General features: G+C 36.2%; 1 protein-coding gene across 4 annotated transcripts; it reads right to left on the reverse strand.

The window, feature by feature from the left end:
• Window positions 1-1,338: 1,338 nt before the first annotated feature.
• LOC107818751 (myosin-9-like) lies at window positions 1,339-19,078 on the reverse strand. Of its 4 annotated transcripts, XM_016644803.2 has the most exons (30): window positions 18,730-19,078; window positions 17,413-17,541; window positions 16,664-16,807; window positions 16,392-16,537; window positions 16,150-16,306; window positions 15,294-15,352; window positions 15,022-15,181; window positions 14,775-14,924; window positions 14,563-14,699; window positions 14,333-14,479; window positions 14,147-14,248; window positions 14,013-14,070; window positions 13,827-13,928; window positions 13,648-13,685; window positions 13,383-13,509; window positions 13,093-13,275; window positions 11,991-12,122; window positions 11,802-11,911; window positions 11,564-11,624; window positions 10,692-10,869; window positions 8,901-9,106; window positions 8,696-8,815; window positions 7,521-7,619; window positions 7,077-7,298; window positions 6,773-6,912; window positions 3,194-3,447; window positions 2,704-2,912; window positions 1,902-2,009; window positions 1,456-1,820; window positions 1,339-1,372 (listed from the first exon to the last, which is right to left on the reverse strand). In XM_016644803.2, the coding sequence occupies exons 1-27, from the start codon at window positions 18,730-18,732 to the stop codon at window positions 2,860-2,862; spliced, it is 3,417 nt and encodes a 1,138-aa protein (XP_016500289.1). In that variant the 5' UTR covers window positions 18,733-19,078; the 3' UTR covers window positions 1,339-1,372; window positions 1,456-1,820; window positions 1,902-2,009; window positions 2,704-2,859. The 4 variants fall into 4 exon arrangements, with proteins under 4 accessions (XP_016500289.1, XP_075075233.1, XP_075075234.1 ...); XM_075219132.1 differs by lacking the exon at window positions 18,730-19,078 and having other exon boundaries at window positions 17,413-17,547; XM_075219133.1 differs by lacking the exons at window positions 1,339-1,372; window positions 1,456-1,820; window positions 1,902-2,009; window positions 2,704-2,912; window positions 18,730-19,078 and having other exon boundaries at window positions 3,217-3,457; window positions 17,413-17,547.
• Window positions 19,079-20,328: the final 1,250 nt, after the last annotated feature.

The raw sequence follows: 20,328 nt of genomic DNA on the forward strand, positions 1-20,328 counted from the left end.
GGATGGACTCGTTTCACTAGAAAATGTTGCATGGAATTTACAGTCTACCTTTATGTTGATGCCATAAGATAGGCTTGTGGTCGTCCATTTAGATTATGAGCCCGTTTGGATTGGCTTAAAAAAGTGGCTTTTCAGCAGAAATAGCTTTTAAGCCAAAAAGCAATAAGTTGGGGTTGCCCAGCTTATTGCTTTTGGCTTGTTTTAAGCAGTTTTTAACTTATTTTAAGTACTTTTTAACTTTATCAAACACTGAAAAAAATTAAAAAGTGCTTAAAAGCTGATTTAACCAACTTAAAAGTCAGTCCAAACACCCTCATTACCTCATATAGTAGGTTGATAGCTAGCGTAAAAATAATTAAGTTATGAAGAATCATATACAGATGATTTATATAATTTAATTCAACTAGTTTTGGATACAAATCTAGTCGATTGATTGTTTATTGAACTCTTGATTCTGCTGCAAAATTGTGCTCAGAGTGTAACTATTACTACTGCATAATTCTGTAGCAAAATTTTGTTTGGTGTCTCTCTCTTAATCTACAGGCATTCCAGGTTTTACACATGTTTGTTGGCACACCTGCTCTCTCCCCAGTTCGCCACCAGTCAGCTATAAACCTGAAAAGAATTTGGGGCAACAAACAGGGAATTCTTATGAAGCCAGAGAAGAGAAAAGGAAAGAAAAGAAAGGAGTGTGGAAGAAGAACAAATTTATGGATGCAGCTTTTACATGATTGGATTTTTAGAAAGACAACTACTCTCGACACGTCAGCAGTGAGCACCAAAATTTTCCTGAGTAGCAGCATTGGCGAGTGTACTGCTGTCTCATTGAGTATTCCTGGTCTGGATAAGCTTGAAGCCTAAATCAGTTATAGAAATACATCACAAGGGCATCAGGTAAACACCACATATTATGTCCTCTTTTATATTTGTATAATTACACTGAGAAATGTTACATTCTGAACCTTGATGCAGAATCCAAAAGGCAGAATCATCGCAGATTAGTCCATAAATCTTCTCCACTTATGCTGTTTAGCTGCTACTTAAACAGCAAAGCAGGATATTTGCCTTCAACCTGGCTCAGGGTGTCCACTACACCAGCTGAATCATCATTAATGAGAGAAAGATGAACTCCTTGAGGGGGTTCTATGACAGCTCTAGGAAAATGTTTATCGTCAAGTGGAGTCAACTGCTAAATGATAACAACCAAACAAAATAATCAAATTTTACCTGTGTCATTCTACGGAAGAGTAGCCAATGTGACTGCTTGTGGGGTATTACCCAGCAGTATACCAACTTCTAATTGTGTTGCAGCAGCACAAACAGAGTGGATGTCTCGGCTAGCCAATAGGCTTTAATTCAGAATAACTACCTTCTACGTGGAAAAAAAGAACCTGCATTTATTTAATTGAATAGAAGCTTTGCACATAACAACATTCTAACAACATTAATTCGTACCTCAATAGCTTGCCTATCCATTGTATTATGCTGTCAAAGATACTGGTCCACTCAACATCAAATGGCCGCCACTGCTTAAGGCACTTGTAGATAATGCAAGCAGCAACAGCTCTTTCCTTGAAGAAGTCAAGGTGCAGTGCAATACATTGGATGAGCAAGTCTTGGCACTCTTGTTTTTTCTCATTAAGTTATTTTTGTGGTCTTCACTCAACCTTTGAATTAACGCTTGAATTCAATGATGTGCTATGCCAGATCCTATTTCAAATTCCAGCTCTTACTCAACCGATAGAAGAGGTAAGCAAAATACTGGAAGGACAACAAATCTGCAAGCCTTTGACTATGTTTCAGTTTCTGCTTCAGGTCCTCTGTAAATATCACATAAATGCGTTAAACAGTATGAAAGATAAAAACTCTATTGTCCAAGAGGAACATTTGCCCAGGATTACCTGAATCATTGATCTGGAGTACAGCGTCACATATTTTGAGCCAGTGACAGAACCAGCTGACATAGATTTTTGTTTTCCGAATCTAAGTTGGTCAGCTTTTTGTCAAGCCTATTGAAAAAGGACAAGTACTTTAATAAAATAAATCCCGCAATGTTCAACTATTCCAAGATGGATATCAATAACAGACATGATCTTGGTCCATTGACAATTTTTTATTGGAGACCATCAGGAGGCCTAGTTAGAGAAGGGGATAAAAACAGAGTAGGAAGAAAATGATAGGAACATAGACAAGAAAGCCTACAAATGGGAGTTGGCTGAAGCACAACTATCTTAGAGAAGGTTTTAAGTGACAAAGGATGAAAACCTGAGACAAGATAATGAGACAATGCTGCTATATGCAGTGCCCGCACTGGTACTGATGGGGAGGGGTGTAGAGTCTTTATTCAGTGAAGATTCCAGAAAAAGCAGGAGCAAATGAAAAGTTGAGTGCCCGCACTGGTACTGATGGGGAGGGGTGTATAGCTTTATTCAGTGAAGATTCCAGAAAAAGCAGGAGCAAATGAAAAGTTGGAGTAATGCACACACAGGATATTCAAGAGCTTTGCATACAGATGGAGTGGATCTAACTCATGGAGAGCACTATAGATGTATTAAAAGTGGATCGACAGCTCTTGCAAGTCTACATTCAATTGACTATTGTACTTCAGTTACCTACTCATTCACACATATATTCAGGACATACAAAAGAAGTTTATAGAAAAATCTTAATACCAAAACGAAACCTTTGCTCGAGAAACTGTACCTGAACATTAACTGTCTGGGATTCTACTGTGCAAAGTAGTTGTCAAGATCTGGTTGAGATGCCTAGTATAAGCTCAAGTAGGCTATTCATCTAGTAAAGTGCTAGCATCTCTGTAGTGTGTATAGAGAGACACAACAAATTGAAGAGCAATTTCCATCAGAAGAAGTCATCGAATACCCCCTCCCGGTCATTTTCCCAGTTTCCAGAACCTGCACAACACAACCAACCAAGAGAAAAAAGGATATATAATATAGTTTCTTGTAGCAGGTTCAGTTTAACAAAAAACAAAAAGAATTATGCAGCTGTAACTAAACTATCATTGTCTAACGGATGAAAGGGAGACTTCTACTAAATGGAAAGAATATCATTCCCCCCAATGAGAATAAGTGGAATTTAGCGTCCTGATTTTGCTCGTGGAGAACAAGTGAATGGTGCCGTACTTTAGGACTAGTAAAAGTGTTCAAGCCACCCTAAGGGACACTAGACTGACCTGAGATTTCAGCTGCTGCAAGATCCTGAACTATAAGCTGGAAAGCATGAGGATCGGGGGAAGATAAATGTGGTGGAGTTGAACCCGGAGCTTGAAATGTGAAGTCAGAGTCAGCAGACGTAGCATCAGCTGAAGCAGATGTAGCATCATCTGGGTAACCTCTAGAAGTGAGTCCTGAAGCTGAACTCTGGCTGGAGGAGGGACGTAATATCTTTTTCAGCTCTGAGAATTGGTCTGATATGCTGTAAATCATCCTGAGGCACACTAGATCATAGCTAGTATTAGTCATATGGCACAAGAGATTCTAATGTTAAAAGGAAGCTATAAGATTTAACTCCTCCTACTTATAGTAAAAATCTTAGTCTTCCGAGGGATGTTGAAAGCTTAATGGACACAACCTATCTTTACTTATACTTACTCCCGTTTGTTTAGTACAATACCTTACCCTGTTTTCTTTCCAGTTTCTTTTCCAGATACATCTTAGAAGTCACTAAATAAAAGATTTAGGTGATTATATCTCATTTCACCAAAGAGTCAAAAGTGCCTTCTCCATAAAAAACATTCATGTATGGGTCCCAGAATAATTCAAGAAAAAGCAAGAAAAGGATATCACTTGGGAAAAATTGGAAACTTCATAAGAAAAGGAGCTAACAGATACCACTATGCTGGCAAAGTATTTTACGTAGAGCTTAAAGAGGAAACGTCTTTCACAAGCTAAACAGTTCTGTCCTTTCCTTAGTAGGAGAGCAAATGCTAGTTGACAATGGAGCAGAAAGCTTTTTAAACATCACCAACCAAACAAAAACACAACCTTTTATAAAAAGGATGCAAAAAAGGGAGATTTAACATGCCAAAAATATAGTTACATTATACTAATCCATTCTGCTCTGAATCAAGACCTGAAGTGAAGTCTTCCTCTTTATGACTAAGAAAGTGGATAAAAGTGAGGGTACAAAGAGTTCTTTTTATGCTTGTCTTTTGCTGGGAGGTTGCAAGACAACAGAAAAGACCAGCTTGCGCTGTTAATGATCTGAGGTAGTCTGATCCATTAAATTCTACGATAAAGATCAATAACATCAAAGGTAATTCTAACATGCAGTTCCATGGATGCCTTTGTGCCAATGAATTGCAAGAAAGCTTCATATAACTCAACAAACTAATAAACATCAACATTATCGAGTGCATGTTGAACTCTAGATTCAGTTTCACTGTAAAGAATCAGCATACATCTTCCTTATTAAGATTATTTGCCAATAAAAATATTCAAAATCATATGTTGCCAGAATAATCAACATATGGATGCCGGACTTCACTGTGATCTAAAATCTTCAAAGTTATATGATTAACACAAAAGTACTGAAATGCAAACTTTTGTTTCATTTACAGAAGGAAGATGCAACACAGAGACTTCGCAAGGGGTCACCCACCATATTCTACTCTCACTCAAGAATGCTTAGTTTTGGAGTTCTGATGGGATCAAATGTGAAACTATGATCATATCCAATGATCCAAACTTTCAGTGACAATAAACGGAACAAATCGAAGGAGATCCCAATTCAAGTATAGAAGGTTATAGAGGATTTCCAGCATGTGTGGATAATAACTAAAAGACACATTGCACCGCTTGACACATTTGTTACGTTGGCACCTTTCAGTGCCAACCTTGACTCACAACACCATAGATATGAGTGATAGCAAAGGAATCATCTATAAGGCATACTTTGCTAGATACATGATGCTTCACATATGACTTATCGGTTTTTACCACATACTAAAGCTTATGAATCTAATGCAACAGTATCAGGAAAAATGACAGGAGAAATAACTCTTCATGTGAACAAACATCCATTTCAAGCGTTTCCAAGATATCACCTGCATCTGCCACTTCGTAGAATTTCCAGCAGACCTACCAGGAGAACTTGACAAATTCTAGAAAATTTCTCCACGTATATGTCATTGTACACTCCCTTTAGATAACCCCAGCCTGACCTTACAAATCAGGAAGTTGATCATGTTTAAAGTATCATTTCCATCTAGTAGTGCACAATGATTCTACCAGTTCTATATGACCAATTCAGTTCGTCAAAAGATAATCGTCCAAGCTGAGGTGGTTCAGTAATTCTTTTTTCTCTCTTTTGTTTGATAAATCAAATAAATCATTTTATTAATATGCACCAAGGCCGAAGTTACAAGACTTTAGAAGGTTTTCCAAAATGCCATTCCATCGTCTATACATAATGGAATGCTTTCTTTACACCAAATGTATAGATACAATAAGCTTTTGATCTTCCTTGTGATATTCGACTCCTTCTAGCATCCCCGTTTCCCTTATCCTCATATTTACCAAAAGATGTACAAGGTTGCTAACCTCCGTATTTCCTCCTCTCTCTCCCCACTCTCATCCTCGAAGATGCTATTTCTGCATTAGTTCGAGGGAGTACCCAAGAGATGCTTGAACAAAGAATACACCATACTCCGAAGTTCTGTGGCATAGTTGGAGTGATGGAGCAAATGATTGGTGTCTTCTCAATTCTTCCTGCACCTACAACACCGGATATAGTGATGTATCCCTCTTCCTCAGGTTATGCGCCGTGAGTATAGCATCCCAAGCAGCACTCCTTGTAAAAGATATCTAGAAAATATGATATTAAGACTAATTTGTTTATGATTTCTTATATGTGTATATTAGAAGCTAATATGAATATATGCCAATTATTTGTCTTGGCTGAGCATTTTGCCATGATGAGAAGTTCCAATGCAAAGGAAATTAAGCAATCTGAAGCGTCTGAACTGGTTACAAAAATCTATCAATGATCGAACTCAAATAGCATCATGTCTTTTAGAATCAAAGTCAATCATTGAACTCAAATAGCATGCTTTCTTTCAGAATCAAACTAGTAACTAGATCTTTTATATAAAGCAAATTTTCAAGAAAAAAACTATATTGTCCGAATATTTTTTACAGTTTTGAACTTAGGAAATTGCCTACATGTGTAAAGATTCCCTAGATTTTTCTAATTGGAACCCCAACCTTTGGATTCCTTTGTATACACTTTGATACCGCTTTATCCTTTTCTTTTTGTCAAATATATATTTCTTTGCAGAAGATCTGCAATTCCAATAAGGTATTTTATTTAATGTTATTTTGAAGGGCACGTATCACATTGCTTCAGAGGGACCACTAACTTAAGGGCCCTTTCAAGCACATTTTGATCAATATACCTATTAATCAGGTGACAAATTTCATATGAGATTTGGACAATTAAAAGCAAAACGTGATGTCAGAACTTGGTAAAAGAGTCCTGATTAATTCTTGCAGTTAATTGCTGAAATCCAGTCCTCCCTCACATGAAATGGGTAGAAAGAACAACCGATAACTTCATTCAGAAATATAACTCTCAAGTTTGGTTTCAATTGCTAAATGGTTCAAAAAGAAAGAGAAAAAGGGATATTCCCCCACCCCCGTATGTTTTAAAAGGTATTATCAGAGTTTATATTTTTGCCGACTCAACCTTGGTGATCCATGTTCTTATAAGATGAAAAGACTAAATCTGGTACCAATTATTCGAGTAATGCTACCTGTTAAGCGAGTCCTGGAGTTGTTGAACTTTTCTTTCGGTCTCTTCTAACTTCCGGCACTTCTCCTTACTTGATTCCTGAGCTTCAGCACATTTCCTTTCAGAATCATCAGCACGTTGCTTTTCTTTTCTAAATAACACCTATCAATAGGTATAAGCATGAGACATCAACCATATGTAACTGGAAAAAGATGAATGCTTTCACCTATTTTTCTCTATCTTCTCTCCTCAGTTTTAGGCCTTTAGGGTGGAGGAATGTGAAGGGGAAAAGGTGTGTGGATCACTCTATGAATTGACTGTCATACCTTTAAATTTTCCACTTCTGCAGTTAAAGCTTCAACTGTTTCTGCATGCTCAACTGGGACCGTTTTCTTTTCAACTGTTGAAGAGTCTCCTTCAATAGCTTTTTGAGCAGCCTCATGTTCCTTGATGGGCAATGTATTTGTTTCATTCTGTTTGCTTTGCATGCCCCGCAATGAATTCTGCAATTTTGCTATTTCCTGGTCCTTTGCCTCTTCCAAGTCCATCTGAAAAGAGATTTTCCTATTTGTGATTTGTCGAATGCTTCAAATAGTTCAACTTTCTCAAAATGGAAAGCTCATAGTAACCCACAAGCCCTAGAATCCCAGATTGTTTGGACTTTCAAGTAATATCTTATCTACCAATGCTATCCAAATAAAATCCCCAATGTGCTATACATACTGCGCAGGGAAAAAAGAAAGATTATCTGCTTAGTACAAGTATATCACCCTTAGACGTTTCTCCAACTGCAACTGCAATTTAAGTTCTTCAACCTGTTTTTCAAGCTTAACCTTTGCCTCTTTCAGTGCGCCTGTTTCTCTTGAAGCCTGAAGACATTGAAATGTATATTATCTATCCATAGATGTTAGGGAATATTTGTAACTTCAATAGATTAACCTATCAAATTTGCAAGCAACAATTCTGATTCACTCTTCTGTATTTCACGTGGAAAAGGGCAATTCCACAGCAGGAAATTTAGGGGAATCCTGTTACCGCAAATGAAATCAAAATGAAACTAATGGAGGGAGAGATGCACTATGACTAACGACTTACACCTGATTCCTTTTTATAGGCATACTTTACAATGTATATATCTGTGTTTACCTGATGTCCAAATTTACAATAATAACTATTTGAGCTTAAATATCTCTTGTTAGCGTGTGACTTTGTATTCTCAAAGTAAGTGACATGTACATATGTACTTTCAAATGGTACAGTTCCTATATTAAAAGGATATGAATACTTTCGATCTGTTTTTGATATGAATTCATGCATTTTAACCACTTGTCTACAAGGTTTACTGACAGGAAGCTTCCTAGACGCTCAACACTTTCCACTAAAAGCTTCAGAGAAGTATTTTTTCCCGATAAGATAACGGATTTCATATAAGGCATCAAGAAGATGCAAAATGTACAATGCAGTAAAAACATTGTTAGTTCTATTACAAAAGGCCTAGTCTAAAGTTAAGGAGCTAACAAAGTCCAAAAAGGATTCTGGGGAATTTACAGGTGAAAGGTTACTCCAGCTACATAAACTTGCTAAACATCTAGCCTTAAGTATGTAATTTGGAGTAGAAATGCCCTCAAAACATCTTGTGTTTCTCTCAGTCCATATACACCAGAAGATACAAGCTGGGATCATATTCCAAACTTCCCTGATGGATTTTCTAACCTTCCATGAACTCCAGCTAATCAGAGAAGTATTTAAACAGCCTCTAATGTACTTCTATTATGCAAATAATAACAAACAAGTGAACCATGTATCACTTCAGTAATCAAGCCCTATCTAGCAGATAGATCATCCAGGTCATTCAAATCGTCAACCCATTAGGCCATTACTATGCTTAGGAAATTGGAAAACTATGAATACAGGTAATATAAGAGTATAGTAATCCAGAACGTACCATCTTTAGTTTCCGAAGCTCCCTCCTTGCAACTCTTCCCCTCCATCTGCATTGTGCTAGAATTGATGCCCATATGAGTTTCTTATAGTATGAAAAGACTTTGTGACGACGCTCATGGGTCTGCAAGTATATTATCTTGTCAGCACTAGACAACAAACTTAGCATGAACCCCGAATCAATAAATTAAAAAACCCACCAAACTAACCTGTATAATAATTGCTGCCCTGGTTTGTTTTTCATATCTGAACTTCTCTCTTGCAGCTGCCACTCGAATTCCAGTCTGAAGAGCGATGACTGAACATTTAAGTTTTGTGTAGGATTTTCTGGCCAAGTGTCCACGGAACTTTGTCTGAATTCTGAGAGAAGCAGCCTCTCTTTTCATGGTGACATACAATTTGAAAGCAAACCTTGCTGAAGAATATGAGAGAGCGAGCACATAAATGTATTGAATGCGGAAAAATAGGGCAGCCTATTGGAATAGTAGACCAAGCTGAAAAGCTTGTTCTAAAGTGGATGCAGTTCTAGAAGGGTGTGAAAATACAGCAATTATTTCCACAGTGCTCATTTTTACAAAACGGAACATGCATAAGTGATCTAACTTTTAGCAAACGAGGAGGATGTCAGGGTGACGGTATTACCATCATATACTTCAGACAATAAGCACAGATGAACTAACGGAGCACTTGTGTTACATCTTAAGCTGACAAATACGTTTTTTTTTTAATCTTGTTCTTTTTTTGGAATGCAGCAGCTTGTACATAAGAGACCTTAGATCATGGTGATGAAAGGAGATTATGGGGAATTAATTAATGGTTTGGAACTCTGTAAAGACAAAAACAATAAATATTCTGAGAACAAGAAGTATCTATCTAGAAAAGAAAGTCCTGTTGATTTTTTTATTAAACTTGTCTAAATAGCAGATATGAAAAAGCAAAAGTTGATTTGTTGTCCTGGCCTTTTATATCTGTAATAAGACAATTAACATACATCAATATATGGAATGGCATATTAATAACCACCCCACCCCACCACCCACCGTCTGGCCCCTTCCAAATAGAAGAGATGCTCTATTTTTTTCTCAGATGTAAATCTTACAAAATATGACTCCCATTAGACTCGTGTCGTCGTCTTCTTCGCTCGCTCGGCTTGGCTTCGGCTTCAGTAAGCAAAAAATGCTGACAAATTTATATGGGATACAATTCCAGCATGTATTTGGTGGGTGGTGTGCAAAGAAAGGAACCATAAGTAGTTTGAAGGAGAAACAGAGAATATACAACACTAAGTCTCAGTACTAAGCTATTTAAGGTTGGCTATATGAATCCTCATTATCCATTTTGCTCTACTTAGACTCATCTTGTTCCAATATTTCCTAGAAGTTCTCAATATTTTCTACTGATCTACAAATCATCTGACACAACAACAACAACAACAACAAAAAACCCAGTGCAATCCCACTACAAATCACCTGACAAGATTAAAAAAACAACTAGCAAATATTGGACTAATGTGAGCGTACTAACAAGACAAGACCTTAATCTCAACTAGTTGGCTTCGCCTATATGGATATGTTCTTCTCCATAGTACCCTATTTTTCGCCAAGTCTGCATGGATCTCAACTAGTTGGCTTTGCCTGTATGGATTATTTCTTCCATTATACTCTTTTCTTTTTTTTTGTTGCTACGTCTGGATTTCCATGGATTGCTTTAAGACAATTTTGTTTTAAGAGAATATACTTAGATTAAAATAAAAATGTATTTTCTTGTTAGATTTACGTTGCAACCTGATCAATGTTCAATAGGAAGACTCACTACTGGAATTGCTCACTTATCTAACTGTAAAAGAATTGAGGTAGTAACAGATTACATGAGTGAAGTAAGCTACCAAAATGCCCCAGTAAGTGGCAAAATGAAACTTAGTAAATGGGTAAAACATCTAACATTCAAAACAAAGTCCACAATGTGAGAGAGACAAGCCAAACAGATAATGATAGACAAACCTCGACACAAGGATTGTAAGCAAATTGCAGCCTTCTGCAAGGAAACATAATTTTTCCATGCAATATGAGATCTAGTTTCCTTTTGTATTGTCTTAACTGCAGTGGTTAGCTTTATAGCTCTGTGTGCATCTAGCTCGGCCATCTGCCCTGCTCTCAGAAAAACCTTTGTTTTTCCAATCTGCAAACAATATTAGCAACCCTGTCTGAAGTGTAACTTGATTCATAAATTTGGGAAGTTAATTTAAATGAAAGAAGAAGAATGATCAAGCTTAAAATGATCCTTGGAACATGTACATGAAAATATTGTGGATTAACTTTTCCACGCATTCAATCAAGTATATTACAGATATCAGCAGCACCTAGTAACAGGAGGAAAGCTCTCAGTGCCTCAGATTAGCAAATTCTACTATGCAAGTATATGCAACTATCTATCAGCAAAGATATACAATCATTGCAAGTAAAAGACAAAGTATCAATAGTCTAGAAATTGAGAGCAACTTAACCAACATGCTCAAAGTGCAAGAGAATGATTCCTTTTTGAGCAAAAAAAAAAAAGGAACCTTTTATTAGAAAATTCCAAACCTGCTGCATGAAAGATAAGACTTGTTAACTTAGGCAGGTCGCAAGGTAGGTAAAAATGATATTAGTATCATGAATTGGGCTACATTTTCGAAAATAATGGTGAAGGAAATATTGATTACTCCTACACTACAAAGAGGCAGTGGATGAAATGACACATACATACATACATACATACATACATATTTCTTTCGTGTGTGTAAGCATAGAAGTGAATAATTTGATAGTATTGATCTCGACATTTAAGAAATAGAAATCAGTTCACAAAGATAGCAAGGCAAGCATCAAATAACCTGATAACCAGCAAGCCCTGTCTTTTCTAATATCTTTTCGCATGCAACTTTTTCATCAACGCTGCCCACAAACAAGTTAAAGAAAGATAGTATATCAGCTGATAATCAACAGGTCAAACTGCTAATGATCAAAAGTTTTTAGGAAACCACAAATATCCTTTTTTGTCTTTTTTTTTTGCACAAATATCCTTTTTTGTCTTTTTTTTTTTTGATGAACAGGAACAAGACCAGTACTTACTGCTCTTCCAAGACCTCTGGAGCAAGAAGACCAAATCGATTCAGAAATTCAGAAAATGTCTTATGCGTAGGATAGCCAGCACAACTAATTCGAATTGCCTCTAGAACACCCTTCAAACAACAAAATATAAGCACATAATTCAAGAATTAAAAAGGAATTTCTTCATATGAAAATGTGAAATTTACTTACACCACAACGTAGCTGCTGCATAATGTTAACATTCTCAAATATTGCAGGTTTCAAAAGACTGTTAGGCTTCACACATCTGATGTAATGAGGTTCTGTAGAATTCAGGGTTTCCATCAATGATTGGAGTTGTAACTGCAACAGTAAATTGGCCATTAGATTCTATCACCTATTTAAAGTAAGGACTTGGAACTAGGCTGTTAGTTCTTTGTTAAAAATATTCTTAGATCACAAAAATCCAAGAGGACATAACAGATAAAGTAATAGATAGAATCAAAACTTAAAGGTCAAAATGGAGGAGTGGATATGATAGTCATGTGCGACAGGGTGATACCTACCACATATAAGGAAAGTTTTATATTAAGGTCATTAATTAGCAATATTAATGAGAGTAAATGTTGGACCTATGAAGCATAACACATCCATGAGATGAGTGTCATAATTCGCAGAATTAAGATGGATTTGAAATGATCTAAGAATAGACAAGATTAGAACGACCATATCCCCGCAATTTGATACCTGATATTCCTTAATGAGTAGATACTTAAATAGGAGAATGCAAGTGGCACACAAAGGGATAAAATAATAGAATGTTGTCAGAGATGGTCTGGTCATGTCCAACATAGGCCTTCCCATGCACTTGTCGCAAGTGTGATACTATGATGATTGAATGTATTAAAAGTGGATGGTAGACCTAAAATCACACAAGGGAAAGTTGCCTCAAAAGACCTACAACCTCTCAAAATTCATGAGGATTTAGCTTAGAGCATAACACAATGGGAATAAACAATTCACATATGCAATACCTATTAGTTGCGATTAAGGCTCAGTTGTCATTTTTGCACTTGCACTAGGTCTTTAGTTTATCAAGAGTCTTTTTAGTTTGTTTAAAGATTTGTACATCATGTAGAGATAAGTGTTGAGATTTTAGAGAACCCCTAGTTTACAAATGCTGATTTGGATTAAACTACAAAGTATTAAGCATAAAAGGAATGAAACTGAGAGGATATATAAATTCATATAGCCAATCAAACTGAATTTCTATTGATAATTAGTATACTATTGATCTCCAAAATTCATCAGAAGTATATAAGTTAGTAACTACCTTGAAACGAGAACCAATGGATGAGAACTTGGATGATTTGGATGAAGATTTAGTTGACTCCTCAGCAACAGGAGGGAAAAGGCCCACAACAAATGGGCATTTAGAAGCACTTAACAAATCCTGATGTTCAGGAACAACATAGTCTTTGTTCTTATCCAAAAATTGATCAGATTGATATTGAACCTGGTGGGGAAAAAAGGAAACATTTTAAGCAAGTAGTAAATAATGCCCCATATCCAACCGTAGAAGCAATTGACAAGACTTCTAAGAAAAAACAAATATCATATTACCTCTCCAGCATAATGAGCAATGGTAAACTCAGTGCGGGACAATTTTGGTTTGATAAAGCGTTTGTTGGCCTTGAATATCTGATAAAGCTTTTGTGAGAATGTTTCGTGAGTTGACTTGGGGAACATACTGGAAAAATTATTCATGGAAAACGTCGATCAGAAGATCCCTCTCTCCCACAGAAGCTCATATAAAGAAATTAGATGCTAAATGAGGGGACACACAGCAGTATAATGCCCATAGTAGATGAGCTATTACATATCTTACCAGGCTTCATCAAGAAGAGCAATGATACCTCCAGGTTTCTGTAAACAGCAATACAAATCAATTCATGATATGCCATTTTCACATAAGTGGTTTATACTGAACGATGACTATAATGTGCAAACAGATATATTTGTATATTTGAAGCCAAAAGGTTTCGCTATAAACCAAAACGATGGAACCTTTTCAATAAGATCTAGGGCATCCTGGTTGTCCACAAATTCTATATAGCTCCAATTTATCTCTTCCTTAGAGTATTCCTCCTGCTCCATCTTGAACATGTGCTGAAAAAAGATGTATTTCACAGTAGTTGAGGTGTGCTTACCAAAAATGAACAGAACTGCTTCTATAGAACTTAACTACCATACCTGGTTAAAATGTTGCTGCAGCTTCTCATTTGTATAATTAATGCAGAATTGTTCAAAACTGGGAATAAAAGTTAGAAAAGTCAAATGCAAGACATCACATTTACTACTCATTTTGTTTGTCCACCAGTGCCTACCTATTACTTTTGAAACTTTCAAAACCATAAATGTCAAGAACACCAATTAGAGATTTGGAGTTAGGATCTTGCCCAATCGAGTTATTAATTTTGTCCACCAACCTGTGAACAGTAGACATAATTTTCCATAGTGTCAATCTAACAGATAAGAACCACACTGATCTGGCTGTGATAGTAGAATCATACCAGTCGAATAAGCGAGAATATATTGTTTTAGCTAACCCATCTCTGCTTACTGCTGCAGCTTCAGGATCAAGACTTCTCTTTATAACTTCTTCAGGAGTGACCATTACACGTCTCAGTAGGGCATCCTCCAATAAAGTAACATCACACCTGATAGAAGAATTGAATCAAATCAAAAATTCATGCAGGAAAGAGCAAAGGAAGAGTAGTGAAATATGAAGGGCAGAACATACATCAGAAGCTCTGCAGTAGTTTGAAGATGAAACCTAGATTTGTCATCTTTCAGAACAGATGAGTCAGTTTCATTGCCCTTTGCAAATTCTATATTACCAAGATGAAGAACAGAAGCCACAACTCTAAAAATTGCCTCCTGAAGAAGACACAGAGTAGCTTATTAAAATCAGAAAGGAGAGTTGCAGGACAGAAAAAGCAATTAGGGCATTACCTGCTCTTTCTCGCTAATTCCAACGATATCCATTGCCCTCCTTATCTCAAGATAGTCATGAGCATCGCTAACGCCTACCAGTTCATAGCAATTTGATTGATTGAGATAGTGAAATGATTTGGGATCCCCCAACTTATACCTTTTGATCTCCTATTATGATTAGGAAAATGTCAAAAGGTTATTGTGACAATCAAATTAACTCAGGGTCATGAAAGACGTAAAAAGGAATATCATTGCTGCAGATTACCTCCTGCGGTGCTGCACAGAGAAGGTAGAAACAATGATAGTTCCGTTCAGGGTCTGAAACTTGGCAAACTCGAGATCTTTCAAGCAGATAAGTTCTAATAGCTGCACCAGATATTCTTCCATTCTTGTCAAACTGAATCTCCACAAACTTACCGAAACGGCTGTAAACAACAGTGTCTAAGTAGCTTTCAGAAGCAAAAAGTTTCAACTGATTGTTGAAGCAATCATGAGACAACTTTTTTATTGGAAACATGCGTAGAGCCAGTATCTCACCTTGAATTGTTATTTCTAACTGTTTTGGCATTGCCAAATGCTTCAAGTACTGGATTTGACTGGAGATATAACAACCATGAGTTAAAGGAATGAGATAACCAATAGAGAAGGCTTTAAGAGAAATAGAACAACTACCTATCGGTTTGAAGCCCTGTCCTCATGATTTAGACTGTTTAGACATGAAAAGAGCCTCTTGGAAATTATTTAATTCAAATGGATGTGAAAATTTTCAAAATACTGACAGTTTCACATACACATTGACCCCTCTACAAACTTTCAATTAAGGAAACTACTATCAAATTCATTACATATATATATATATATATATATATATATATATATATATATATATAATGACTGTATTGGAAAAGAATTTGTGAAGTTTATTATAAGATAGACTGAAGTTTCTGAAACTTCATCATTTTCTTAGGTTTAATCCTATCTTAAGCTCCACTTTTTATGTGAATATGATAATTCATTTCTTTTCCATGCATTCATATCTCCAAAAATCAATCAATCAATCGACCCAAACTAGTTGGGGTTAGTCGTACAAATCCTCTATATCTATCCACTCTATTTGGAAATTTCATTCCATAACTGACGTTCACATTACTAACTCCGCCAGAACATGCCCTGTTTCTTTTGTGTTTGGTAAGGAAAGCATGATGTTGCATATTCATATATATTCTTCTTACTTGTGATTAGACAATGCACTCGCGCCATGCAATAAGTTGTCTATATAGCTGAAATTATGCAGAATTTAAGCCTCAAAGGAAAGTACAAGTTCCTAACTACCTGCCCTTGTAATTTTAAGAAGTAAAAGAGTTTAAAACAGTAATCCGAGCATTTAGCTTACCTCCAGTACTTGCTGTTCCACAGTCCGCCTTTGAGTGCCTTTATGGCCGCCCAAATAGGCAAGATAGCGCATAAGCATTTTAGTAGTTTCAGTCTTACCAGCACCACTTTCTCCACTAACCAATATAGAATTGCTTTTACCCTCATTGATCATTGCCCTAATTCATTTTCAAGATTTCAATTACAATAGCATTATTTTTCATGAGAAAATTTATGTGGAGTTGAAGTTGTACACAGGAGTACCTGTAAGCAGCATCAGCAATAGCAAAGACATGAGGACTTAGTTTACCAAGTGGTACTCCTTTATATTTTTTCATCATGTGGCCGTCATATAAATGAGGCAGTTTTTGAAACGGATTAATTGCTATAAGAATACTTCCAGTATAAGTCTGCAATAATGTCAGAATATGATATAATAATATAAGAAAGTCATCTGTGGCTGCAGTTTCAATCCTTTCTTTAACCAAATTGAACATAAAGTAAATAAAATTTTGAGCATTGGACTATAAACTTACATAGATTTCGTGGAGTTGATATCTTGTTGCCAAATTATGTAAGACTCCAGGCTCATGCAAATATGAAAGTTCAGTCATGTCATCAACTCCTCCATCAGGAGCATCTTCATCCTTGGGGTAAGTTTTTGATAAATTTGCTACAACCTAGATGAAATCAAAGGAAAATATGCAACAGTAAAAATCAGGTCATTGCCAGGTTAGAGATGTGCATTGTCAATTGGGAATTGTGTCAATGTGCCTTAGCAGAAAACTAGAGAGTTAAATAGCAGTAAATTAGAACAACTGCAGTGGATCTTTCCTTTACCACTAAAATATCATAAAACAATTAAGCTAATGTGCCAATATTTATGGAAAGAAGGGTAAAATGAAAATACAGTTCAAGTACAGATGGAAGAAACGGATACATATGGGTATGGAAGCCGCGAAAGCCTTACAGTTGCAAACTACGGCAGGTTGCACCAAACAAGACTGTAGTCGTATATATAAAAACCAACAATCAAAGAAGACTAGTGAATTAGATCCTCTGTCGCAGTATTAAAAGACATTATAATTCCATCATCAGAATATTGTATTATTTTCAAGTCGATTTAGTTAATTTAATCAATTAGGCTATAGGATAACCAGATTTTCAAGTAAGTTAGAGTTGGTCACACAATTGAGTCCAGAGTACACACTAAACTTCTATGGAAAAACAAATAAAGCAACAGTAATTTCATGAATGAATACTACTCAATGTAAAAGAGATATACCGTCCTCCCATCAGATGTCTGAACCTGAATTTCCTGTCCATTAACCTCTGATACTTGTCCATCAATCCAAGCAACTGATGGATCCTCGATCCACACATGAGAACCTACAGTAATATTTACTGGAATGCCCTGCATAAATGACTAAGATTCTTTTGGACTGTAGTAATTGTTTTACATAAAGATTCAGGAGAGGCGAAGGAAATTGTTATCACACGATCTATGGATATACCAAGAGGATACATTCAGACATAGAATCATTAAGTGTTGTAAAATGCCTTTATTGATGCTAAAATGCTAATGGTTCAAGTACCATCTTTGCATCACCAGAATGCTTCAATTTATGCTCGTACATATAAAGCAACAGGACAGCAAACTTTACAATAGCTTTGGTAAATGTTCACTTGCATCATAAACACATAAAGTCTAAAAAGCACAAGAAGAATGTAGGATGTGTAATACATCCATAAGGACAACGTGACACTAGATTTCCTGCTTTAACGTCCGGAGATGCAATTTAGCAAAAGCCTGAGAACCTTCTCGCCCCTTAAAAAACATAGCCCCCCCCCCCCCCCCCAAATCAAAGAATTTCCTCTTTAAAAGTACTCCATCAATTTTTTAGGTTAATATTTTTTTACGTTAAACATGTCAAAATTACTCTTCATGTAGTATAATTGTTCTTTTGATCAGTCACCACTTTGATGCTACTGCAGCATTCTAACATGATGTCAATATGTCATCATTAGTTTCCTAGACTAACATGGAGTTTGAACAGTTCTGAATGCTGGAGTATTTGAAGCAGGTCTGAATGCTTATTCCACTTAGATTGGTTTTCTCCTCCCTCCTAAGCAGCTACAGGAACACCGCTGATTTTTAACTCAACTTCTCACTTCTTTGCAGCAATGATATCGACCTCAAAAAATGGAAGTAAAATTCAAGAACTATAAGGCTTCCAACTATGTCAAATATCAATTTAAGTTGGTGTTCAAGCACAAAATCACAGTAGCCTGTTGCCAAACAACTACTACTACGCCTTAACAATACGGAGTAACAAATTATGCACTTAATCTGAACTCATATAGTCCAACTGCCTTTTCTTAGGCTTTGGACCATACTATTTCTCCAAACATTAATACACTATTAATGGATATATCTATTCGATAGAAAAGAATAAATTCTCCAATGCTGAATTAATGCAATTACTACATCTTAATGTGTCCCTATATTCTCTAATTGCATTACTATTGCACGAAAAAGAAACAAAAACATTTTTTTTCTAAAAGGAACAAATGCAGTTCAAGTATCGAAAGAATGACGCACCATTTATATCCAAAGAAAAAGTTCATGTACATTTAATCAATTTTTCGTCTGACATTGAGAAACCTAGCTGATCGCATTGTGAATTCCAGATATCAAAAATGGCAAATGCACCGCCGTAACAGAGATGTAATAAATTGATCGCCGTTGATACATAGAAGTATTGTCGGTAATTGATAGGCCGGGTTGCAGAGAGATTGATTGTTGATGAATGGAATGCGATAATTTTCGTGTCGAGAAAGCGTACGCTGCGAAATAGGAGTTTTCGAAATCTTCGCCGATTTTCTTGAGCTTCGTGTGGCTCTCTTCGCCCCTCTTCTCTGTGTGCATGGCTGTCCACTCCAATGGTTCCAACGGCTTCAAAATCTTACTTTCCATATGTATATAGAAGTACTATATATAATACCCTGTACTAGTACTACTCCCTATCAAATAGTATTGTCATTTTATAATGCATTGTTAAAAGTAAAATAATGTTATAAATATATTATATTATGGATGTTCATTTAGTACTCCGTTGTAAATAATCTTCCTGAAAAAGCTTATCCATATGGGACTTCACCGTAAATATGTTTATCTATTTAGTACATCAATTCGGTACCCGATTATGGATAAACATTACCCTAGGTAGAAGATTATCCATACCGGGTATAATAAGCTTATCCATTCAGTACTCCGTTATGGATAAACATTGCTCTCAGTAGAAGATTATCCATATCTGGTATAGTAGCAGCTTACACAGCAGCTTGCAGTAGCAGCTTACACAGCAACTTGCAGTAGCAGCTTACACAGCAGCTTGCGTAGCAGCTTACACATCAGCTTGTAATAGCAGCTTACACAACAGTTTGCGTAGCAACTTACACATCAGCTTCCTTTCTTCTATAAATAGAAGAGATTTCAGTTCATTATGTACATTAGTTTGAATTCGAATAATATATCAGTTTCTCTCTATACTTGTCTTTACTTTAGTCTTTATTTTATAACACGTTATCAGCACACGAGACTCTGCCATCTCGAGCAAATATTTTGAAAGTATCTGAGGTAAGAACTTTCTTTTCCTAAATAATGTCAAATCTTTCTAAACTTGAATTTGTAGCCCTGGATATATCGGGCAAAAGCTATATGTCTTGGGTGCTTGATGCTGAAATTCATCTTGATGCGATGGGTCTGGCAGACACCATCTAAGACAAAAATCAGGCATCAAACCAAGACCGTGTCAAAGCAATGATATTCCTACGCCATCATCTTGATGAGGGCTTGAAAATGGAATATCTTACTATTAAAGATCCAGTCATACTGTGGAATAATTTGAAAGATAGATATGACCACCTGAAGATGGTCGTTCTTCCACAGGCACGATATGATTGGACTCATCTAAGGCTACAAGATTTTAAATCTATCAGTGAGTATAATTCTGTTATGTTCAGAATTATTTCTCAATTGAAGTTATATGGTGATAATATTACTAATCATGATATGTTGGAGAAAACTTTCACCACTTTTCATGCCTCGAATATGCTCCTGCAGCAGCAATATCGAGAGATGGAATTTAAAAAGTATTCTGAACTTATCTCACAACTTCTTATAGCCGAGCAACATAAT

This window comes from Nicotiana tabacum, chromosome 8, assembly GCF_000715075.1.
Source record: "Nicotiana tabacum cultivar K326 chromosome 8, ASM71507v2, whole genome shotgun sequence".
NCBI lineage: Eukaryota > Viridiplantae > Streptophyta > Magnoliopsida > Solanales > Solanaceae > Nicotiana > Nicotiana tabacum.